Genomic DNA, 27,510 nt, shown 5'->3' with positions numbered 1-27,510 from the left:
CCTGAGAAATATATTTTTAGTTTAGATTGAAGTCTTATCAGTTTTTTTTTCGCGTTAATTAACGTAATATTTTTTAATTGAAGCAGATATCTTCAAAATAAATCCAGGCCCTTGGCTCAACTGGGTTATGGGGTCGCAGAATCGTTAGGTTACTGGCTAGTGCTTACGTTCACCGGGAGTAGGTTATCTGTAACCCGGCAACCCTCGAGCATGGAGCCCTGTAAGGTGGGTGGGTTGATTGTGAATGTGACGTCTCATGTGTTTTAAAAGAATTAAAATTTATATTAAAAGTTTAAAATAATTTATACTAAAAATTAAAAAAATAAACAACTAAATATTTATATATCATATTATTTTTTTCGTCTCTTTTTCCAAGACATGTTTTTGTCCTTCGCTAAACATCTTCAAAAATATAACACCTGGCATTGCCTTCACTGGTGACAGGAAAACTGGTTCATTTTTTACCCAGAGGATCGGAATTGCGATTCAAAAGCTGCTACCATTCTTGCCATTCCACACAGTCATGATTTATATAGTAACTATTTTTAATTCTATATTTATATATAGTTAATGACTTAATAATTCTTATTTAAATAAATTACTGTTACATAAATATAATATAATTCGTTGATCGTTGAGTGATCACAATTATATTCATATATACTAACATTTTTGATATTAATGTACGTCTTTATAATACACTATTTCAAACTATTATTTTAATGACAACTTTATTATTATTTAGTAAATTTAAATTCAAATTAGTCAAATTATCGAATTTGGTTTTATGATTACGTTTTAAATGTTATATACTTTTGTATAAAATACAACAGATTATATCAATCAATCTAAAAACCCTTTTTTCGACGATAAATGAAGACATTTTTAAAACATGCCGGTTGCCTGTAATTTCACAAAACGGTTGGACCCGTATCAGATGTGACGGCATAAGACAATAGGATTTAAAAATTATCTGTGACGAGGAAGAAAAATTTGCAATAATACGTAATATTATTTATAGCAATTAATCACACGAGTAAGTACCAAATTTATGAAGTAAGCTCTTATTTTTATTTAATTTCATTGGTATTACATTATATAAATGGCGATACACTCACTGATATGTATGACGGAGGCGGTTAAAATTCAAATCCAGAGACAGCGACATCGTGCGCTAGTGGCACGTGCACCGGACGTCATGCCCCCCACCGACCCCCCACTACGCGCTGATAGTATAAAAGACTAAACGCGTCGGGTATCGGCGTCCCCACCGACTACGTTCTGAGCCGAGGTGCGATCTCATAGGAGACACCCCCAGGACGAACGTCACTCTCGAGCCCAAAAGGGTTCACCCTAAGGCAGAGTCTTAACACTCGCCCCAACGTTCGGTGACGCTGTAAAGGCCAGTAGGGCCAACAGCAATACACAAATCCAGATAAAAAAAAAGGGTATCGGCACGATTACCCCACCGACTACGTTCTGAGCCGAGGTGCGATCTCATAGGAGACACCCTCAGGACGAACGTCACTTTCGAGCCCAAAAGGGTTCACCCTAAGGCAGAGTCTTAACACTCGCCCCAACGTTCGGTGACGCTGTAAAGGTCAGTAGGGCCAACAGCAATACACAAATCCAGATAAAAAAAAGGGTATCGGCACGCATTTCTAACGACTGCGTCTCGGTGCATGGACCACTGTCTCAGTGTAGTCACCACTCCTTCACTGCCCTTAGTCGATACTAAGTATAGGTATTGCTTTGGCTGTGTAAAACCGGTCTAACTTTGTTAATTTATTGAAATTGTAATATTATAATAAAGCGATTATAATTATATTGGTTGCGTTTTACTTCTGATGTCTGAGCCTATTCCGACATGTACATTTATGATAAGATTTCACAATATTTACGAAAAATTCCTTTAAAGTATAACAATGAAATAACATAGAAAAATATAACTGTTACATTTTTTTTTGATCTCGCTGTAAAGACGTGTTACGGGTTTTCCCCACATGAAGCATGTGGGTCATACCGGTGCACACGACGCTTAGACACCAGAATACCCAGAAAGAAACCAGCAGTACCCTTAGTATATTTAGATGGCGCTACGGGATCGTTTTTGCATGATACCGTGACATGTAACTTTTATCTAGGATACGAGTCACCGATAGGTAATCCAAGAGTTTTTTTTAATACCATTTAAGAATTATGGAATATGTCAATATATGTATGTTATGGTTATTATACTTCGGGACAACCTGTCAAAGGTTTGTTGTGTTTATATATACAGAAGTCCTTAATGGCTCTCTTCAGTCGCTACTGCCCTGAATTCAGTCCTGCATAAATCAAAGTACGCTTAAACCCTCTTTGTGAACTATTAGAACCTTGTGTAATTATGAAAACCCTATTCGAGTTATAATAGATATTGGGATTAAAGTTGTTTTATCCCGTACGAACGATGTTTCTCTTAGGTATTATTTTATAATATTGTATAAACAAAAAAAAAACCAACTTCAAATAATACTTTGACCGTATATGTTCTCCTTTATGAGAATATTATTTCTTCAAATTTAAAAGGGATGAAACGGGAAGTAGGATATACTATCGAAAAAATATTTTTAAAATCACCACCAGTTCACTACAAATACTTGGTGGTAGGGCTTTGTGCAAGCCCGTCTGAGGTACCACCCACTTATTATATATTCTACCGCCAAACAGAAGTACTCAGTATTGTTGTGTTCCGGTTTGAAGAGTGAGTGAGCAGCGTAACTACAGGGGCAAGGGACATAACATCTTAATTCCCAAGATTGGTGGCGCATTGGCGATGGTTGATAAGGAATGGTTAATATTTCTTATAGCGCCATTGTCTATGGGTGGTAGTAACAACTTATCATCAGGTGGCCCATTTGCTCGTCCACCAAACTATACCATAAAAAAACAAACAAATAATATAACAAATTATGAGTTTATCGCAAATGTTATCATTGCCGATCAGCTGTTAGCTAATCTTCTAACACAACAATCCAGTTGCAGTTCGGTCGTAGTTTACGATTAAACTGAGTTTTATTTTTATGATGATAATAGTCGATGTTGTTTCAGAACAGAATATGGAACGTATCATAACCGTTAAATGTTAATAAAATAGAGCCCAAGTTCAAAAATGGCGGAGGTAACAAATATTAAAAAAATTACAACTGAATTAAGAACTCTTGCCTTTTTTGAAGACGGTTAATTAGGTATCGTCACAATCTATGTTAATCTGTTAATTTTATCATAAATATTCTTTTGTCTATTTGAAAAGATCCAAAAAATTACACCATTTTCTATTCTCTTTGTGACTGAAAACTAAAATGCTTTCTTTGCCTACGTTTAGCACTTGTATTTTATAAATAAACAAATAGTGTTCTATGGTGCAGTGGTTTCACATTTGAATTTTTTTTTTTTTTTAATTCAGTATATGTTGGTGGATTTGCGAATTTGCCACCTGGCAAGTGGCCATAGACATTGGCGCAGTAAGACATATTTTTCTTACCAATACCTTCATCGCCAATGCGCCACCAACCTTGGGGACTAAGATGTTATGTCCCTTGTGCCTTTCTCTTTAAATCAGAACACAACGATATTGCTATATCGCGGTTGAGTATCTGATGAGTGGGTGGTACCTACCCAAACGGGCTTGCACATAGTGCTACCTATCTGCTTATGTGTAAGACTAAAAAAATGGTGAAAATCACTTCAACAATATGTCATAATAGGATTTCTTCGAAAAAATTTAGAACGCGATGCTACTTCGATATTGAAACGTATAAAATATATAAAAAGTAACTTAATAAAAACAATGGATGAGATACAATATACGTACAGACAACGTGTCTGACGAGATTTGGATTAAAATTGATTTTTCACGTTATATATTTTTTTACATTAGTTAAGGATTTTTCTTAAAAAACATTTTATTTATTTTGGAATATCTAGCAGGTTAAAATAGGATGTACACATTCTTATTCTGTAGATATATTTTTGGACCTTTTCTGTTCTTGATGATAAATAAAAAAAAAACACCAATCTAAAATAGAAAAATAAAATACTTAATCATTTATAAGGAAATAAAGTGATATCTAAAAATGTCCCATCAGAACTAATTTTCAAGGTTACATTAAAAGGCAGAACATTAAAACAGATGATTTCCAGAATGTTTTTTTAATCTTCACCTGCAATAAAAAACGAGTTCAATCTCATTCAAATAAAACTCAATTTCACTTACCATCATCGGAACTGGGCTTTGTTGATTTTGTAAAGTTCTTAATTAAAGGATCGGTAAGGTTAGCGGGAGGGACTAATGAGTCATTAACTCTTGTAAATAAATCTCGTTCTGAGGGCTGTTTTGTAACTTCGACTTTAAATTTTTTATCCAATAATTCACTTGGCGTATCTGAATCAGTGTTGAGGTTGAGAACAAGTTCCTTTGTATCACTTCTACTTCTGTTAAGTGTTGTTGAATAATCGTGGAATAATTTTGATCGTGTTTCTTCGTCAATTTTTAGTTTTCCCATCGTTTCTTCTTTCGTGTAACCGATTCGTCTGTTTTGTCTAATTTCTCTCAATGTTGTCCTTTTGATATCGATATGATCTTTCGTTGCATTTCTATTTGTTACTTTTGTGGTAATCAAATGATCTATTTCATTATTATCTATATGATTTATTTTAGTTTTAATATCTTTATCTAAAATAGATATATTTGGTAGTAAATCATTTATTGGACTGTTTAAAGTTATATTTAAAAGTTCCTTACTTGTGCTCTTGTAATTTCTCTTATTAATTGCTCTAATAGTATCTTTTCTTCTAAATCTATTCAATAGAGATTGGTAACTCAATGTATTCATGTCATTTTTCAAAGATCTATAAAGTGTTGCTTCTTGAAGTGCGTTATGTTTATTTAAATTAGGGTCATCAGTTAGATTATTTTTTTCATCTCGTATTTTATTGATAGCATCGTTCAATTTAAGATCATTTTGATTAGTCATTTGTGTATGAGAAATTGGTAAAATTAGAAGGATTAGGAGGAGGGTGAGGATAAAGAGGGTTGTGTTAAAGGTGGGCTCGCGAAGGGGTGAACAGAGGTAGGTCGGCCGACGTGGACCCCTCATACCAGGCCGGCAGTCAGCGTCGACTACGCTGAAACAAATACATTATGATTAATTATTTATTCAACTATACAATAGAAATTAGAAATGCACTAAAAGTAAAACATGGATTTAAAACTTTACTAAATGTGCTATCAATGTAAATTATAGTTTAGGCTTGTAATATGTAATATAGTCTCTAATGGCCGAATCGTTAAAATATGGGAATATAAGTCGACGATTTCGGGTTGAAAATCAGGAAGCATCACTGAATTTTAGTGTTATTATTCATAACGTCATCATGTCATATCATCTTATGATTAACGGTTTAATTTATCTAACTTTTTTACTTTATCTTAACTATGTTTTGTTTATTTGTTATTTATTATTCTTAATGAAATTAAGAAATCGTTAATTTATGTAATGCATAAAACTTATTACTCTGGTTCTTCTTTCTTTTTAAATGAAATCTGATGCGTTTCACTAACTATTATATATATAATTATGATAATAATTCAATGATTCCCAAATAATATAAATTTCCCATGTAAAACAAAACGATGTTACAGTTATTACAGTAATTGGGCCAAAATATAACTGAGCGATTGAAAATGACAATCATCCGATGAGGGTTACGTTTAATTTGAAATATTTACAAGCCATAACTAAGATGAATATTATCTCAATTTGAAAGGCTACACGATCCACGGGGTTCGTGCGTTATACTAATAACCTTTCTAAGTGAGAGGTCAAACAAAAACGTATTTTTGGTTTTTATCACGATAAGACCGCCACGTAGTAGGCTCTTGATGGGTGCGTCATAATATATCAAGGCTACGTGATAACATTTTTACAAAATGTTGGAGTGCTTTATTTTTTGCAGGTTTCGTAATTTTAAATTATAGTAATTTGAGCTTACAGTAAAGAATCCAGATGTATTAAAAATTACGTGATATTCAGTGCAATGTATCTACGTTCACATACACCATAATAGGAATAAAATAATCCCTACTATGGTGATCCGGTAAACTTCCATATTTTGTATCAGCTCTTTTTTAGGGAATCACTAGGACACTGCTTTAAGTTATTTGTTTAGTCAGAGTTTGTTACGAGATTTCGTTTCGAGCAATAACCCATTCATCATCAGCCCATATTTGTCCACTGCTATACAAATGCACGCCACTGTGGTCTTTCTTCGGCAACTCGCATCCACCTCCTGCCAGCCGTCTTGCGCAAATCGTCACTCCACCGTGCCTGAGGACGTCCTACACTACGTTTGCCGAGACGCGGTCTCCACACTAGAATAACCCATTAATTCCCAACAATAGCCCACCATCATATGAGTATCCTATCTCCATCTAATGGTAAGTACTAACCATGGGAACCAAAATGTTACCTCGCTCGTGCCTGTAGTTACACTAGCACATTTGCCCTTCAAACGCAACAATGATAAGTTTTGCTTGTCGGAAGAATGTGTGATGAGTGGATCTTAACGAACCAGATAGTCTTGCATAAAGCCCTACCAAGTGAAAGTAATGTCATGATGCTTATATTACTAAATGTTTAAAACAGTCAAGTCTGTCATTCACCAAGTCTACATCACCATCGATATATCAAGGTAAGGTAACAGAGAATTGTGCTGTGTGTACACCCTCACACACTCTAATATTCGTATCAAGTCAGCTTGTGTTAGTCGATGAATGGCCATTTATATCACGCGAAAAGTTTTAATTGAATTTTGATTGAAGTCGAATCCAGGGTCAAAAACTTTCTATTTTCAGAAATAAAAACAAATCCTTCCAGAGCAGCGGAAACCGTATCCTCGTATCGTGTAATTTTTATGAAAATATACATAAAATGCATGAATTTTAATATCATTTTTAATTGGTAACATCCGTACAACTTTAACTCCGAGCTGCTTTAATTTTTACTAATTAATGTTCTCACTTCCTCTGCCCGAACGTTGTCTGGAAATGATTTTTCATTTAGAAAATGAGACTGCTCTCAGTCCTACATTATTTCATGGCAGTTTTTTACATATTTTTCTTTCGTTATTAGTACAATAAACTCATTGTATTGTATATCATGTTTCGAAATGTATACACGAACAATAAATATTACTAAATTCATGTATTTGAAAATGAGTTGTAGTACAAGCAAGTTTTGGAATTGGACTTTAATTTTTTATATTTTAAAAGATTTTACTGATGCTAAGTGTTCACTTATACCATTAATATTAGCATTGTCAAACGTATTAACATCCTTAGGCCACCAACCTTGGGAATTAAAATGTGTAAAAATAAGGCACCTGAATTTAAAGCACCCGTACGAGTCTCCTGGGCAGTAAACTACCCTTAATGCCAGCTGTACGCTTTGGTCTATTTCGAGAACATTTGTAACTTATTTTAATAAATGCGATATTCTCTCGGTGAATAAAAAACTTTCCATAAATACATCTCATCTATATATGAATAAATACGTTTTATTTGTATAGATCTCTTCACTCGCAAGTCGCGCTTCTCCCCGTTAAATTATCGGCGTAAATTAAGTACGAGTGACGCTTGTATTTACAAGACGGCCTTAGTGTGCAAGACGACTAACATAAGAATAAAAACAGCAATATAATATAAATTAGATTATATTTATACTGAAAAGAATACTTATTATTCCATTAAAAGGAAACCGAGTTAAGAGTTGGAGCCGCCGAAAAGAATTGAAGTGAACAAATGATCCAAAATTTCGTCCCTTATTCCAAGTGATGTCTTTGTTCCATTTGCAGTTGAAACACTTAGACCTCGGGAGTTGGAGTAATAGTGCAAAAACCTTTATTAAAAGGACAACACCTCGCCTAAAGAGGTTAATGTTTTTCCCAGAGGATCGGAACGGGAAAACGCTGCTTGCTTTCTTGCCACCATTCCACGCGGTCATGATTTTTACAGTAACTTTTCTTCTTTATTTTTTTACTTTTTTTTTTAGTATTCTTATCGTGCAGGAAGCTCATCTGATGGAAAGTGACTGCCACCGCTCATAGACATCTACAAAAGCGACGGGCTTGCAGGACTTTTTTTAGAAATGTGTAGGATCTTTTCTTGAAGGTTCCAAGGTAAATTTATAAATTAAACCCTTTATGTTAATATTTTTTATGCAAATAAATATATTTATAATAATTAAATGATAATTTATACATATTATGTCAAGGGATGTCATTTATATTCATGTCAAGGGGCGCGACTTCGTAAATGAAAAGACCTATTCTCCTTTTTGAGCATATTGCGCGTACTGGTGAGTAAAAGATAAGAGAACCTTAATTTTTGTCTAGAGATACATAATATGTATAATAATTATATTATTTTAAATAAAATAAAGAAAAACATTATAGTTTGCGTTCATAATGCAACTGATACAACACTTTATGTCAAAATCAAAAACACGGTTTTTGACAATTCTTTTTTTTTATTGTTCTAACGACAAGGCATCGTCCAGCTGAGCCTAATATTACCTGTCTTTCCAATTAATTTATCTCATATTTTATAAGCAAACAATTTCGACCAGTTTACGACCATAAGTAGAAATAAATAGGTATAGTTACGGGAAAGTAAATAAAGTTTTTAAGCCGACGCATTAGTTTCCATGTTAAAATTAAATTAGTATTTCAAACTATCGCTCGAGAGTTTTGAAAATTGTTTTAACGCGGTTGCACGTATTTGTTCTAATCGTATGAAAGTATAACATTGATATTGATAATAGTGTTAAAATGAACATAGATATTAAAACTTTGTATCGGTGATTTGTACTTGTTTGGCTTAAATAATTTTATTTATTACTAGGACAGAATTACATGAGAACTTATGCCAGTAATAAGATGATGAAATTCACGCCTGTGACGTCAATAGTCCTAATAGGATGTCGTCCGGCCGATATAGGTCACGGCGGCTAATCTCACGGATGACATGCGTTATAGTGCACAAGTGTGTGTATGTGTGTGTGACAACGGCTTCACGTGCTGTCCGAGGCACGGGAGTGTACTGACTTTTCATGAGAATTTTTAGACAGATAAACCCAAAAACTTTTTATCGTTTCGACCTGGGGTTTGAACCCAGGACCACGGACTCTCTGGCCTTATATCGAGTCACTAGACCAACCATATAACGAGACGATATCTCACTCAATATATAAATAGTAAATATATATATATAAAGATAATTGTATTTAATTGTTTAGAAATGGATCATTAGCTCCGGAAATGTTGGTAGGGCTTCGTGTAAGCCTATCTGGGTAGGTACAACCCACTCATCAGATATTCTACCGCCAAACAATAGTACTCAGTATTGATGTGGCTCACTATGTGATATTGGCAACTTACAAACCGTATGTAGGGTGAGTGAGTCAGTGTAATTATAGACACGAGGGACAAAACATCTTAGTTCACAAGGTTGGTGGCGCATTGGTGATGTAAGGAATGGTTAATATTCTTACAGCAACCATTGTCTATGGTGTTGACCACATTTGCAAATCCGCCTACATAAAATAAAAATAACGGCTACAGAAAAATAAACAAATTTCACTTCTTTGTTATTTTAGTATAGATAATATATAAATCTTCTGTAGGTGGGTGTAGTTGAACTCCTCCTAAACGGGTCGACTGATTTCAATGAAATATTTTGTTTGTATTTGAATTTAATTTCCAAGTCCCTGGATAGTTTAGAGCGAACACAGTAGGTGGCGCATCCTATCGGGAAAGTGGGGATCGGGAATTAAATAAAATTATTATTTAACCCAGACGAAGCCGGATCGTGTAGCTAGTGTTTCATTTATATAATCTTATATAAGGTTATATAATTATATCGATTAGCACCAATAGCTTTTAACTGTAACTTTACCAATATGAAAATTAAAAACCTTTTAAATATGATCGTGTGTTGAGAAAATAAAAAAACAAATAATGAGATCCCTTATTTCAAAGTTCAACAAAAGTAGCCTTTGACATTTCAATTCGACTCTCGATAAAGGCCGAATAGAGTTCGGAACAAAGCCTTATTAAAATTCAATTTAAGCACGCAACGAACAAATTATTTACATTAAAAACAGTAATAATATTGATATTACTCTGTAGCCGATGGCAAAATTATTTCAACAATCGTATTAACGAAAATGAGTTGGGACATCGGAACATTTTGCAATAGATAATAGTTTGACTTCAACTTGACTGACTTGCATATTGATTCATTGGTTAATTACGAACTTATTACCTGGTTAAGATCGGAAGAATACGAAATTTCATCAATATGTGCTGACTGCGCTATTGGTCAGAATACGCTTCAAGCTTCGAGTAGGATACGGAAACGCAGTCTGGTGATGTTGAACGAGACTTCTCTGCAAGCAGTTGTGTCGGCGGTAGGTTGTGTAGTAGCCCGAAGTTTAGAAATAGGCAATGTTTATACTCATGTACTACGAAAAGCATATAGCATACATTATTGTCCTAATGTATGATGTCGTTATTTCATTTTGACCTGCTTCGGTCATCTTGGCATTAGATATTAATAATGGCATAGTGAACTCACTCACTCTCAAAATTCAATGGGACAATCCTAAGCGAACAGAGAAATAACAGCCATAGAGTCAACGACTCTACGTCGACTATCTATCTGTATCTGTTTTGGGTTCAAACTGAAAAATACCTGTTCCAAATATAATGAATCAAGCTAAGTACCTTTCCTAAGTGACGGTTGGTCGCTAGCCCAAAAAAATATTATTTACATAATTAGACTCCGAATAAAATAAGTTTGTGTTAAAAGTAGGTTAAGTTAAACAAATTATGCCTACAATAGAATGTACAAAAAGACACTGTGGCTGAAATAAAACAAGGAAATTTTAAAATGTCAACGAGAATATTAAGCTTATGTTATTGCGAAGTTGGAAATTTTAAAAAGACTACATAGAGAAATTAATACTGAGTCTGTTTATTTTAACACTATTCGCATAACTCTTTGACAAGTTTTTTGACGATTTTTCACGGTGGAATCTACGAAGTACAATTTATCTTTTTGTTAATACGTAAAAAGTGCTGACACTTTAATTATTAATTGTAAACCATACTACATAGTTACATGCTCCATAGGATTTTTTTTATAGTATTGGTAGGCGGACAAGTAAATGGGTAGCCTGATGGTAAGTGGTCACCACGGCCCATAGACAAAGGCAATGCGCCATCAACCTCGGCAACTAAGACATTATGTCCCATGTGGCTGTAGTTATATTGGCTCACTCACCATTCAACAGTACTGCTGTTTGGGGGTAGCATGTCTGATCTGTGTGGTACCTACCCAGACGTACCCTATTTTATACCCTACTTAATAGCATCATAATATGTATACACGTAGAAAAACCTTGCGGAACTATTATACGTGTAAATAAATAAACACATAAACACATAAATGTATCAATGGGAGTGATCGGAAGAATAGTATTGTATGAGATATCAATTTATTTTATATTTTCCCATGTTGTGGACTTCGTTTTGTACATATATATTATAGAATACACACTACAGCTCTAACAAACCTTACATATGCAAGAATATACAGAGAAGGGATTTGTTTATAGATTTCTTTTATGTTATTTTCAAAGGAAGCGTCGAGGGCGGTTTGTAATTGAGGAAATCGAATATTGAAGCAGACACGCTCTGCCTCGAAATTGCTATTTATGTCGAGACTTAATGAGACAAAATTGTAGAAAAATAAGATTGTATATAAATGTATCGAGGAACGAAGATAAGTTGTTTTATATACAAATAAGTAGGCGCATTAATTGGCTAATTTTTCACCTGAAGATAAGTGGTCACCGCTCATAGACATTGGTACTATCATAGATATTGGCGCTATTATATGAACCAAGCCTTACATATCCAGTGCGTCACCAACCTTGTGTTGTGTTCCGGTTTGAATGTTGAGTAAGCAAGCACATATCATCTTACTCATAGTTCCCAAGGTTGGTGGTGTATTGGTGATACGAAGAATGATTAATATTTCGTACAGTACCAATGTAAGAAGTAGTGAACACTAGCCATCAGCCGGCACATTTGCTAGACTACATATATATTACATAAAAATATAACCAAGTTTACTACTTAAGTGTGATAAGTCTATAATGTAGTCTATTATGTCTATTATGTAGTATATTCACAGTTTGTAAATGTCCCACTGCTGGGCTAAGGCCCCCTTTCTCTTTTGAGGACAAGGAGCTTGGAGCTAACTCCACCAGAGAGCTCCAACGCGGTTTGGTGGACATGCATATGAATTTCAGTGATATTAGACACATGCAGGTTTCCTCGCGATGTTTTCTTTCAGCGCCGAGCACAAGCACAATTAAGCACATGTGACACACATCACATCACATCACAGTCTGTAGTGCAAGCCTGGGTTTGAACCCGCACTCATCAGTTAAGATCCGCGCATTCTAACCACTAGGCCATCTCGTCTTGCATAATTATATATTTATACAATTTTATTATATGTTAACTATCGAACTATATTAGAAACTTAAAGCTGTCTTTCTACCAATACCAGCACGCGCGCATACAACGTCCGTCATTATGCAGCATCACTAGTTCGCGGCATACTAATGACTAGATAAGAGGTTTCATCTGCACAAACAACCCATAATACTACTGTTAATATTACCCTTAGTTTTATAGACTGGATAGTCCAGTAGATAGAACGAGTATATGTTAACTGACGGGTCCGAGTTCAACTCCAAAGAAGCATTAAGTTTTCAAGTGCTTACGTTCCATGAAGTAGTGTTGAAGATAATTGTCGCATTGAAAAAGGCATGTGTTGGATTTGTTTCAGTGAGTAAGGTGCTTAACGAGGTTCCCCAGGGGCTCGGGTACCTTTCTGAGGGTTTTCAATGCGTTAAAAAAGGAAATAAATAAGAAAGACGGGCATGAATCGGATGGTGGAGCTGTGTTGTGAAATTAGTCACATACATACTTTATATTAAACTGAAGGGGAGGCGTTTGATCACAAGATGCAAGATGGATAAAAGTTTTTTGACAATCAATAAGTAATATATTTTTGTATTAAATAAATATTTTCACTTTTTCCTTGAGTTGACTGTTATTTATCACTAGGGATAGCGTCTGTACGAAAGATGATAGGACACATTGTCGTATAAAATTAAATGTCACTTCATAATAATATATCTGGCAGGAAGTTCCCGGGTTCTTACAACCTGTGAGTGATGTTTTGTAATGTCGTTTATTGTAATGCTGCTGATATAAAAACATGTATGCATATAAAAATTAACCCATAAATATAAACGAAAAATAATAAAATTGTAAATATGTATTTTGCAAATAACTTACGATTTCGTTTAAAAATATGTTGTCGAACTTCGCTAGAGTATAGTAAACCAAGAATCATTCACAGCGTTCACAGTATAAGTCTTTAAAATATAACGAAATTCGAACGAACAAACGTTTTTTTTTTGTTATATATACCTATTAACAAGTTGAGCTAGAAAATTTACAATATTCTGGGCATATTCTTTCCGAAGGATCTTTCTACAAAACAAAATTAATAAAGAAAGACGGATGAAATCGGTAAAGTCTTTGTCAACTAAAGAGGTTACCAAGTTATTACAAAATTGACTTTAGGTTAACATTACTTTTTAAAGGTTTTTAAAAAAAGAAAACAATACAAAAGACAATTTTAATCGGTTGATCCAAAGTAAAAACAAATGTACCTGTTGTAGGTTATTAATTACAATTCCATAAAACAAAACGTTCTTTGTTAGGTTTTAAGATTTTTTTTTATTATTACAGGTTAAAATTAAGGGAGCATGTAACCGCGAGGCACACATAGTATACATTTAGAACACTCGTGCGGAATATAACACTTTATTATCCGTGAGAAACATTATATGAATACAAAAAAGGCATTTACGTATCCTAGAGATTTATTCCCTCGCCCAAGAAGAAAAATATTAGACTGATAACAACAGTATAGATAGTAAAGACAATCATAAAGTGAAGAAATAAATGATCCACTGATGGAGTTATAACTAGTACTGTACTACTACTGATGAAGTTAGGACTATTTCCACCACACTCCAATGTCGATTGGTGGTTACAAGTGTGGTAGAATTTCATAGAAATCTGACACATGTACGTTTCCACATGATATTTTACTTCACCACCGAGCATTTGTTTTATAAACACAAATTAAGTGTTTGAGCCCGCAATCATTCATTAGGTTGCAAGTGTTCTGATCACTGGGCTCTCCGAAATATACGATAAAGCTTAGTGATCCGTTAATTTAAACTTAACGAGGAATCTATGATCTTATCTGTCAGGTTTTCTTCCATTTTGTCTTTATTTCATGTCTTCTCCAAAGGACGTACATATGTGTATCCACGTTATTTCCACGTACGTTACACATAACGTACGAACACTGAGTAATATTTGAAAGAAAAACGAAAGATTTGTACGCATTTAAGTATCATGAAACAGTTAATACTTTGTTTTGTGGTCATATTCAATCCTGAAGACGAGACCACTTATTATGATGTCAAGGATGTTTTTTTTTATAATCTAGAAGAACTTTAGTGTTGTCAATAAAAATATTGGAAATAAGAGTAGAGAAAATCGTAAATATATATTTTCTTCAAATTCGGTCATTATTTTTCGAACGCTAGTATCGTTAAAGGGTTTAAGAATTGATAATAAGAACACGTATCAAAATAAAATTCTGGACGGACATTTTTGTAATTTTGGTTAACATGAAGTATTTTATACATCATCTTACCTACAAGTAAATTAGACGTTTATATGTAAATAAAGTTTTATGTTTATTAACATCAGCAAAACAACGAATCAGGACTTAAAATTGGGACTTTTTCCCTATTTACGATCAATAAAAATTGTGGCTTTTTAACTCTCAGGACGTGACTAACCTCTATTCTCCCAAGATAATCGTAAAATCGTCACGGGTTAGTACTCTATAATAAAAAGGGGTTACCAATAAAAAGTATAATAAAAATATTAGATAAAATCCATCAGAAATAATGCCGCTTCCGCACAAAGGGATCGCGATGAGGTATAAGTTCAAACCAAATTAGACTTTGATAAGATACATTAATGTCGAAATTGGAACGTCTATTTTATCAAAGGATACATTCAGTGGGAGGTCTGGTGCTCACTTGATTTCACGCTTCAGTTGAGAAATATATCTTTTCTACTAATACCGTGTCGCTTTATTTCGTATTGGTTTTTGTTTGTCAGTTCTACTTGAAAGTTATGTGATCATAATATTTTGATAGAATTTCGTGATATAATTCCGACAGGAGTATGATTTCATGACAAGATTATATATTTACACGAACAGTGAACAAACACTCGGAAAGCGCGTAATACCGGTGTTCCTTCGTTTGGACACTTTCCGGTCGTGTCGAATTTGCCGTCCCATCATTATGAGAGTGCGTCTGTTTTTGCGCACATAGTTGTGCATTACAATATGTTCTGTGTGGTTGGATACTCTCCCTTGAGATTGGACTGAGGATTGAGATTCTCCCTCGAAATCGATTAGGACATCATCATCATCATCATATTACGAAATAACGTAGTATCAAATAATAACCACTCATAATTCGAAACAGATACATGCCATGTTTTCTTATTGTAGTCTTGCTTGAATTTTCCAACAACTCTTCTTTTAAAGTTGGTTACTTATCTGTTTTTGTATTCAGTACGAACCGTTCGCCGCAAGTTCCACGTGTTTCACATCTTTATCGGTTTTTCGGCAAAATACTTTGAGTGTTACGTTACAAGTCAGTGCAGGTCGACGCCTTGTTTCCAGTGCACTTTAATTTTTTTATCTATTATCTTTAATATCATCTGACATCTTCATAACGAATAACAGATTGCGACTACAATGTTACGAACATTGTAGTCGCAATATGTTTAAGCCACTCGTAATATAGTCTACCATCAAACAGCAATATCAGTGAACGAGGAAATTGATGATAAGAGCACAAACAATGACTATCAAGAAGATTCTGGTCTACACTTTTACATCCTTGAACCTCAATGAAATAGAAAGATATACCAAAGGCACGGACCACTCCACTGTGGAGATTAAAAAGATTGAACTAAAAAAGGTCTACTTGTAAAATTGTAACTGATGCTTTTTTCATTTTAACGTCCTATTATTTGAATTTTACAATTAAAATAATACATGATTGAAGAGAAATGCATATAGAATTATTAAAGATGCAATACGAACCATCGTTATGACTCTTGTCATTCAATACTATACAATTACAATTACTAGACTTACCATTAAAAGAGCAGTGTTTGTTAATACGTATGAGGATATTAGCCAATTGAAATTTTGGTTTCAATTCCAAGTTTAAAGATAATCATTAATAACTTAATACATTTAACTGATTTAATTTGATTTATTAAACAATGAATTAAATAATGTTTTTTCTTTGATGATTTTGTTAAGGTCTAGTCTAGTCTACAACGATAGTCGCATCGCTTTAAGATAGACAGATTTCGAGACCATGGGCTCAAACCTCAGGTTAGGCCGATAAAAAATATTGGATTTTTCTGTCGAAAAGTCTCATTAGCAGCCCGTGTCTAGATGTTGTATGTTTGTACCCATCCGTGCCCTAGAAAGTACGTAAAGCGTTTGGTCCTTTGTCAGAATTCTTTCCAATTTATTATATTTACTAATCATGAGAGTGAGGGTACAAAAAGCGCGTCTGTGTTTGCGTTCATACTTGTGCACTATGATAATTCCTGCGTCGGTAGCTGGTCTCTCTAGAGGTTAGCCGCTGTGGTGGAATTCGGTTAGCGTGACATAATTGTCATAAAGTATGTTCTTGCCTTGTATTCTATGGAACGGTTTGTTGATCTACTGGTTGGCTTGTATTGCTGCAGATCCCAAATATTTACTGACCTTGGGATCTTTGAATATATTCCGAGCTCGGAGTTATGAACTTTACAGTTAAGCACTGCCGTGCCTTCGAAACTTTTTGGTCATACGCCTGGACTTTCTCTGGTCTCATGTTTCGCGTTGGTTAGTTTTCTGCACTTCACGCAAAAACAATCTTATATTTTATCTATATAAATTAGAAAGAATCTTTGTATGGCCTCTTTGCAGTTTTCATCCGAAGGTGATGAAACTTTGGCAAGTTGTTTACTTACGCCAGAGAAGGTAATAAGTAAAAAAAAAATATTGTTTTTTTCTTGAATGTCGTTCACTATGTAGACTCTTATTCTACCGATGTGAAGCCAGGATGGGTAGTTTTATGTAATTTGAGTGCATTTTATAAAATACAGCGGTTTTAAATTGAAAATCCGAGCAAACACCATTTCGATCACATTCCGTTTCCGATTGTCGCATCTCTCGCTTCGATTTCCCGGAGGCTCAGCGACTCGTAAAGTAAATTATATCTTCGTACATTTAATGTAAGCTTACAATTCTTATTCGTTCCGCCAAACGTTTGTAAACTAAATACGAAAATATCATTTAAAATAATACCTTGCTGTGTTCTAAAAAAATATAATGATAATTTTAAAATCATTTTTTCAAAACCAATTTCAAATTTATTGATTATACACAGGTGGGCGAGCCACTGGATACCTGATGGCAAGTAGTCAACATCGCCCATAGTTCTTAGCCTGGGAAAAGCCATATATCTTGAGAAATAAGATGTTATGTACATTGTGCCTGTAGTTATATTGCCTCACTTGTCCTACAAACGAGAACACAATACTACAAAGTTGTGCTTTTCAGGAGAAGAATATGTGACGAGTGGGCGGTACCTACCCAGACGGGTTTGTACGAAGTCACCAAGTTCTGTTATTATGGCAGTTTTTCGAAATTCCGCTGTTGGACAAAGGCCGAGGATTAAGGTTATGGTTTTAGGCTTATTCCACATTTTTGTTACTGGATAAGCATATCGCAGAATATTAAAAGACACATTAAGGTTTCCTCACGACGATGAAATGAAAGTACCATGAACAAATACGAGGCCAATAATTGCTATGAACACAAATGAAGCTTCCACGTGCTTAATATTATGTATATTCAATTTTAACTGGTGAATACAGAGAGCCGATACAAACCAACAAAACGGTTTCACTTCAAATTAATTATAAATCAACCTGAAACAGTTTTTACGTGTGCATCGTTACTGATAATTGTGGGCTCAAACCTATTCAAAGACAATTGAATTTTCATTTGCTTAATTTTTGTTTATAATTCATTCATGGATTTTGGTGACGAAAACTGCATGTCCCTGATATCAATGAAATTTTGCTACATATGTCCATCAAACTGTATTGGAGCAGCAATATTAAGCAAACCTTCTATGGGAGAGGAAACCTCAGGCCAACTACTAACTCTCCACAAATTAAAAAAATAAAAAACTCTTCTAAAAAAATAAAAAATATCCTTTATTTTAAATACAATTAAGATAATTATTACAAATCAGAATTGAGTTAGACTTTTAAAAATTAATTTAAATTTAAATATAAATCATCTTAGATTTCGTACATTAAGTCCTTTAGAAAAAAAGCTTATATTATAAATTAGTCTTCTATAAAATCGTTTGTCCTGCCTGCCTAAACAAACAATTTTTTCTAATTGACAAATTTATATATATATAATTTGTTCTGGTACAAAGTCTGGTCGGCCATTATGTTATTGATATTACTTATATTGAACAGTCGTAACTTGTAGCACAATGCTTGCATTATCGCAATTCTTTATAACGCTTTTACGACAGGATCACGGATTCGTTCAAAACTTTCAATAGTAAAGTTGAAAAATACTGTTCAGGAACGTTTCTTGTGTTTTCATAAAATTAACGACTTTGAAGATAACATAACTTAGGTTTAAAACGATCGCCTTTAGGTCGTTTCAAATAAAGAATAATTACTTTAAGGTTATTATAAAACTAATGAACTTTTCGATAACGCAACGGATATAAAACGAACGCCTCAGGCTGTTTTCAATCGTACATTTTATTAACGTAAACAAAAGTTGTTGAAAATAATTCAATGAGTTTGTATTTGTAAATATAATAATATTTACTTTTTAACATGGTTTAAAAATATTTGGACTTACTTGGACCATTGTTTCGGACTTTAAATATTTCAGTGTTCATGTAATATTCAATATTCTAATAAATCAAAAAACTATATATTACAAATATTGTAGTATCTCAATTGATTCTTTCCGTTTACATTCAAATTAAATCAAATCAAAATATACTTTATTCGAGTAGGCTTTTACAAGCACTTTTGAATCGTCATTTAACAAACTATATTAATTAAAGCTACCACCGATTCGGAATGTAGATTCTACCCAAAAAGAACCGGCAAGAAACTCAGTAGTTATTCTTTTTCAACATCTAAAAATACAGTCATGTTAGTTAAATACAATTATATATGTATGTTATACATCCTGCCTGGAAGTCAACAAGCATTAATTCTAAGCCCTTTTATCATCTATATAATCTTGTATCGAATAATATGCCTTCTTTACCAATGTAATTTTTACAAATGATTTGAATTTATGAAACGGCAAAGTTAAAAATATCTGCGGAATTTTATTATAGAAACGGATACCTTGCCCCAAGAAGGATTTATTGACTTTGCCTAATTGGAAACTTGGTGTTATAAGCTTATCCATACTTCTTGTGATCATACATTGATCATCTCAAACTTATTACTGATTTTATCAAAGCGATGAATGTGAAAAAACAATAAAAAAAATATTTTGTTTAATAATATGAGTTTTATTTTGACTCGAAATCGACATCGACTCGAAACTCGAAAACGCCGGAAATCCACAACAGTGGAACCTGAAGAACCAATTTTTGGAAAATGATGACTTGCGAACTTCAAAAAAATAACCCGCTTATTCATCAAGAGCCGTCAACGCACTTGCCAGCCCGCCAGTGTTGCTGATGTCCATGGTCGGTGGTAGTCACTGTATATCGGACGAGCCTCCTCAACCTTTGCTACCTATTGCTTTAAAAAAATGACCTGGTTGGATCGGAGGCTCTTGCTTTATGTAAAAAGCAGAGACAATGAAATACATTAATAAAGTTCTAGGAATATTAAATGACTAAAAATAAATTTAATTATATTTTTTAAAACAGTGTACGAGAAAGGGTTAGAGGCGGAAAGGTTGTTTAGAGGGGACATAATGCTGTTTCCATACGTGACGGTTTCCAGTTCACTCCACTGTAAGTCGCTTCGTTTCAAAAGTCACACACGCGCAGTATTTATTTTCTTACAATCTATTTTTATTATAATAATTTAGACGATTGTGTTTGCTAGGAGACACATTAACACACTATTAAAACTGTAATTAACTCTGTCTGTCTGTTAGGCTTTGATGGAATTTGATGAAATTTAGAATGAAGAGAAGTTGAATCCCACGTAAGGACACAGACTATTATTTTATACCTAAAACCTTCCAACGCCGCCAACACGCGTGGAAACTAGTATACATATGACTCATCTCTTTCGTAGGTCGATTTTTGTTCCAGTGATTATGGGTCGATAGCTGCACATAAAAAGTCAGTTATGGTATCATTTTGAAGAGCTCGAGCCGTAGATATGCGGAAAATTAAAGAGGATTCTTGATTGTAATTTACTAAATTGCTACGATTTAACAAATAATTAATTTTAGAGAACGGTAAAATTTTACAGGCCGGGTAGAGAGTGGCACGATGCTGTATAAAAAAAAAACAATGTAAAACGTGCGCACAGACGTCTTCAGTTTACGAAAAAATTAAATCAAAATAAAACCTAAACTAAATTAGAAATTCTTAAAAATCTATTGAATAAACGCTAACGACCGGGTGACCGACTTGTTGGATTTATTATGGAAAATGTATCTAGTATAATTCAAATCATATCAGACATACGATTGCACAAAATCAATAGATCATCAAGCTTCACGGAGGAGTAAGCATTAGTCGCCTTCCAATGCTGACATCCCTGGATAGGATTTGGAATTACGTTTATTAACACACGAGTAAATAAGCCATTATTTCTCGTAAAAAGTAAAGGATAAAAAATGGTTATTGCGAGTTACCTCTAAGATATATAACTATACCATTGCGGACTTTTTTTTACCTTTTTAAGGAGTACAATACTGTAGTACATTATTTTGATTTATCTCGTAGGGTTCAGCCAGCGTTTGCAATATAAGCGCAAAAAATGTGTTTACTTATGCCATCACTTCAGAAACCTCTAAAATTATCAGCGTTTCTGTACTACATTGTGCATGTATTATACATATAAACATTCCTCTTGAAGCAATCTATCTATTAAAAAAAACGCATCAAAATCCGTTGTGTAATTTTAAAGATCTAAGCATACATAGGGACAGACAGCGGTAAACGACTTTGTTTTATACTATGTAATGATGATGATGTTGCATATCTAATATTTTCACGTTCGTGTCTCACTCACTCACTCTCACTCTCTCTCTCACTCACTGTAGTGAGTTTCGAGTTTGTTTATAAAGGACGGTTCTAATAAAAGGACCCATAGTATAATAAGTACAAAGTACTTAAAATCATAATAAGGGAATTGAATAGTTTGAATTTCATTGGTCTTTTCACCACTACAACGGTGAAGCACATACTAAGCAAGGAACAAAGCTCAATCGAAATTTAGTATTATAATATACTGTAGCTTTTGCGGGATCGTTCAGTGAGAAATATTAACCATTCCTTAAACTGACAATGCGCTATCAACCTTGAAACTATCCCTTATATAACTAAAGTGTTACATCCCTTGTGTCTGTAGTTACACTGGCTAACTCACCCTTCAAACTCGAACATAACAATACTAAAGATTCCTGTTTGGAGGTTGAATATGTGAGTAGATGCAAAAAGTCCTACAAGTAAGTATTCATAAATAAAAAAATATATTAAAGAAAACGAAATACCTAAACTCAATTTTTGATCTTAATTCAACAAAGTCTTAAGACAAAAAAAATAATACAGACATGTTTGATGTTTTTAACAATGTGTAATCAAATAGTATTACAGAAACATGACTTATAAAACTTATTTTAATATCAATTCGTAAAGAATGTTGCGATAAAAGTTAACAGAAATGTACGTGAATATTAAATAACACGGTTTTTACGGTTTTCACGGTTGCCTGCGACAGACGTGCTGACTCGAGGGTTGTTTCTCCGTGCGAAAAATCAAACATTGACCTGAAATTGTTTAAGGTAGGTTGTAATCGGATGACTGAAATTCACTTCGTATTTTAAATTAAATATAACATGCTTTTTTAAACCCTTATGGTAAGGGGACACCATCGCCCATATACATATATTACTGTACCATTCCTTACAACATAAATGCGTCTCCGGGTTTGAGAAATAAGGTGTTATATACCTCGTGCCTAGTTAAACTGACTCACTCACCATTTAAACACGAAACACAACAATAGTGAGGATTGCTTATATAATATATAATTAGTGGAAGGTACCCAGGCTCGTGCAAAGTCTTACCACCACGATTACATCCGTCATCAGATTTATCGTTCATCAGCACGAGATGAATCATAAATACAAACGATGACCGATATTTTCTATTGATATCATTTTGATTGACACTTCTCACTTTCAATAAAACACTTTATAATATGTGCTTAGTAGCTACTAGAAGAAAAAAATATTGTCAGTATTATTGATATCGAACTTTGTTAAATTGTATGATAAAAAAAGGGACGTAAAAATGTTTTGGTAATGTTTAAAATGGCGTGGTGTGCCGTTAAACAGTTTTATTTGATCACAGAACCACTATTTAAGTAAATTCATTACTTAAAAATAAATGTCTTCATTCTTTTAATCTCTAAATTGAGCTAGGAGTGGGGACGACAATAGCCCAGGACCGAGCCTGCTACTTCCGCATCGCTGGGCCCTTAAGCCGTTTTGCTATTGACGCTTAAACACAGTACCTATACAAAGATGTCAAGCGGAAGTCACAGTCAGACCCGATTAATTCCAACTGAATATGTCTAACATTTTCGAAATGAAATAAATTATACGACTGCTATATAGTAGCATAACAGAAAGATGGGAAAATACGTATTTTTGCAAAAAATACTTATACTAAACAGTGTTTATTAAATATACACAAAAATAAGTATACTGTAGTATAGCTGTACTCAAATTATTTTTAATTAATATCCTTTTATTCTTTAAAGAGTTTTATTACCAAAACAAACGCATTTTATTACGAATTTGGAACTATTTTCAATAACATAAAAAAAAAATTATAATTTTGTATTTTCAAGCGTTTCAGATCATTACTTCATTTGTTGGTTGGTTTAAAAATGTTATATAGTGTCATGAATACATATCGATATTTCAAACTATAAGGCGCAGTATTATTATGTATAATAATTGATAACCCTTATTGTTCTATAAATAGGGTATATAATAAAAACCTTATTTATATATAACAACTTCCAGTCTACGTAGACGAAGTATTTCGATTTGCTCGGATAATTAATTATCAAGCTGAAATTGTTCAAGAGAGCGCAGACAAGGACTCGTTATAAAATAGCAATTAAATAATTATACATTAATGCAAAGTTGTAATACATTAATTTCAAAATGAAATGTAATTATTTTCATTACAAAAATCTGTCATGGCCCTGTGGATAGAACACGTGGATTTTAGCGACGATCACCGCTTCAAATCTGAGCTAGTATTGGTGTTACATTTGTTTTTGTATATAAAATCAATGTCTTGTCGGGCAGAAATGGAAACTCGAAGAGTGCTGTATATGGCGGATGAATTTCTGCCACGTGTGCATCATAACAGGCATATAAATGAAAAATAATATTAGAATAATAAGGGACATATTATTGGAGTTTCAGATTTGTATTTCCAATCATTCTTTCCTGTATGTTACTAGTTTTCGTATGTACTAGTTTTCGCTCGTGGCTTTGGTCGTTATTTAGGGTTTTGTTGTCGGGTATTATTCACATCATATCTTTATAAATTGTAGCCTATGTGTTATTCTGATGTCTAAGCTATATTATTGTAAAGATTCATCAAAACCCATTCAGTAGTTTTTGCGTGAAAGATTATCAAATTACCACACAAACTAAGTTTCGCCTTTATAATATTAGTAGGGATTTATATAGACAAATTGAATAAAAGTAATATGTATTTACATTAACGCCTGAAGTAGATAAAATAGTCTGGTACTAAGTGTATTTATTCAGGCTCCCAATAGTGAATTTGGGGATGTTGGCAACCTAAGGCGCTCAAGCCCTCCCAAAAACTATCAAAATTTTCTATAACTTAAAATGAACTCGATAATTAATATTTTAGTTAAACTTTTTAGGAAGCTATCTACTACCTAAAGAAAAATAAAATGTTTTGTATTTTTTAATGTTTATTTTCCTAAAACCATCACCGGGATCAAGTCCCAGCCAGACGACAAATCGGATCTGAACGTAACATCCTATAGCCTATAAGTAGTGGTTATAAAAATACTATTTACACGCAAGGCTCCAACTTACTCAAAGTTTTGTTTTAAACTCTACCATAGTTATTTGTGTAAAAGATCACCTACGTCTACTAATTCAAATTCGGTTCATTTATATCCTTTGTATGATTAAAGTTACGTCTGCGAAGACCCTTAAGCTCTTTCAAATGTAATGAACTGTGTTCAGATAAGGCTTAGAATACAGCCAAGCGTGAGCCGGTCAAGATCTTGTTAAATATCTTTTGACCGCTCCTTCGTGGCTTTATTCTATTTGCGTGCGTAGGTTCTCGTTATAAACCGGATTTGGAGGTTCGCCGAAAATAATAGTTTATGGAAATTTCTTTTATTATACTTCACGTACCTACATGTGATTTTTTTCGGTTTTGATTAAGTTTTATAGAGTAGATATAAGATTTTACTATGTATATTTATTTATATAAGAATTATTAATATTAAGTCCCTAACTATACACAGATAAGAATTAAAAATTTGTTACTGTATTAATCATGATCGCGTGGAATGATGGCAAAAAATGCTAGCATCAATTCTCCGTTGAAGCGCAATTCCGATCCTCTGGGCAAAAATTGACCGAACCCTCCTGTCACCACTAAATTAAAGTGTAAAATGTAAATTTATTTATTGACAAAAATCTCAGACAATTATGTCCTCAATTTTGAAGACGAAGGTTTAAAGTTACCACGCTGCTCCATTTCGGGTTGGTAACAAAATCATGTAGCTTTCACACGATGTATTCCTTCATCACCGAACACGAGATGAATCATGTACATAAATTAAGAACGAAAATAAGCTTTAAGACAAGGAAACATTTCAGCTGTTGGAAATAGAAAGTGGATTCAATTATTACTAGTTAGAGTATTCTTAACACAATACTAATAAGCTTTACTTAGTGTTAGGGCTTTTTATATTATATAAGTAGGCAGACGACCACATGGGCCACCTGATGGTAAGCAGTCACCATCGCCCATTGAGAATGGCGCTGGAGGAAATATTAATCATACCTTACATCACTAATGTGCCGCCGACCTTGGGAAATAATATTCCCCTTGCGCCTGCAGTTACACTGAGTAATTGGTACTCAGTGTGACTACTCGGGTTGGTGTGCAAGCCTATCTGGATACCCATCACATATCGTACTGCTAAATAGCAATATTTAGTATTTTTATATTCCAGTTTGTAGCAGGCACAAGGGACAAGATATCTTAGTGAAATCTGAAATCTTAGTTGGTCACACATTAGTGATGTAAGGAATTATTAAAACTTCTTAACGTTCTGTTCAAAAACACAAAAGCAAATTCATATATTTATCACGAAGCTATTATTCCATAATATTCGAAAAGGCTTAAAGGATTTTGTACTTCAAAAGGTGAAATGGGTCTTTGTTAAACACTTATTACGCAAGGGTTAGTAAAATGTGTTCATTATTTGTTCGTATGGCGTACTTTTTTTTATTTACAATGGGTTGCCTACCCTAATATAAATAATGATCTACTTCTAACAATAAGATAATATAAAAATAGGGACTACCACTATGTCATAAACGTTCTCACCGTTAATTCGTTCATTATATCGTTCATTCGTTCATTATCGTTCATTATATCTATACGAAAATATCATAATATTCTACAAAAATTACTCGATAATCTAATCTATAATTTATTTTTTAATAGGAAATTTACTGTGAAGTTAATGAAATGAAAAAGAAATTAATAGTCTTATTAAATAAATAATAATTTCGGTCTAATGATCTACATTCCGAACCGGTAGTGGCTTCACTTAATATAGTTTTGAAAAATGGCGATTCAAAAGTGCCTACTTGAATAAAGTATATTTTTGTTTTACTGTAATTGCTTGAAATCTTAAACGTTTGACTAGTCTAATCAAATGTAACTTGTTTATTGTTGTTTAACTAATATAGGCAAACCTAGTTCTTAGATGTTTTAATTATGGTTCTTAGCTTCGTCAAATATAATACGAAAAGTTAAACAAAAGTAAGACTACGTATGTTTGTTTTGTTTCTTGAGATAGCTAACGAAAGCTAACTGATAGTATAAACGCAAAATTGATTTTGTCCGTCTGCTTGTTACATGAAAATGTCTTAACTGATCAATTGAACATCATATAATTTTCTATAAAATTTGTCAGAAGTACAGTAAAGGACATTGCTTGAATATCACATGCCCCCTTTCCTCTACGGGTGGAATAAGTTAGTTTACATAATAGAAAATCAACTTTCCAATGTTAGAATTATTATTTAAACGGGACATGCTTGAAAATTGCGTAGTATACAAAATTATAATATAACAATTATCTTAATGATCGTATAAATAAAGTTAAAAATAAATGTTTCAAGCTGTTTAATTTTAATGATGCTTTCTTGTAAACCATTGGCGTAATTTAAATTCACACAACTCAACTGGACTAAAAACCGAATAAGCATAATATTGTCTGGTCAATAAATAAACTTGACATAACTTTAGCTGTGATATTTATAACTGTAAAGGACTGTTTATGAAAACTATACAGGAACTATGGCTGAACAAACTTGAAATTAAATTTTAATTTTCTAAACTTAAATGCATAACTTCTGTAAACAGATATTATTCTAGATTTTCATCACAAAATATTTATATTTGACGTGGCAAATTCCACGAATTCAATCAAATCAAATCTGTTTTTGGTGTGAAGTTGGCGGTTGGAAAGTGCAACAAATCTGATCCGCCAAAAAATCACGTCGTACACAGGTTAAAAACAAAACAAAACAGTTAAGCTCGTCCAAAAATGCTCACCAACTCGCTCGGCTCGGACCTACGCTGCGGCTTTGTAGCC

The 27,510-nt window shown here is 33.5% G+C and overlaps 1 protein-coding gene across 6 annotated transcripts in view; it reads right to left on the bottom strand.

Annotated features, from left to right (window-relative positions):
- LOC113395964 (gamma-aminobutyric acid type B receptor subunit 2) overlaps positions 1-27,510 on the bottom strand; it is a 111,539-nt gene that overhangs the window by 42,172 nt on the left and 41,857 nt on the right. For all 6 annotated transcript variants that reach the window (XR_003368709.2, XM_026633713.2, XM_026633712.2 and 3 more), the window contains exon 2: positions 4,256-5,166. Coding sequence is in view for 5 of the 6 variants with exons in the window: in XM_026633713.2 (XP_026489498.2) it covers positions 4,256-5,138 (883 nt within the window). In the remaining variant the exon portion in view is untranslated. The remainder of the gene's footprint in view (positions 1-4,255; positions 5,167-27,510) is intronic.

The sequence above is a fragment of the Vanessa tameamea genome, chromosome 10 (genome assembly GCF_037043105.1).
Source record: "Vanessa tameamea isolate UH-Manoa-2023 chromosome 10, ilVanTame1 primary haplotype, whole genome shotgun sequence".
In the NCBI taxonomy this organism is placed as follows: domain Eukaryota; kingdom Metazoa; phylum Arthropoda; class Insecta; order Lepidoptera; family Nymphalidae; genus Vanessa; species Vanessa tameamea.
Note: the sequence above shows the minus strand (reverse complement) of the source record. Positions and strands in the feature narration are given on the sequence as shown.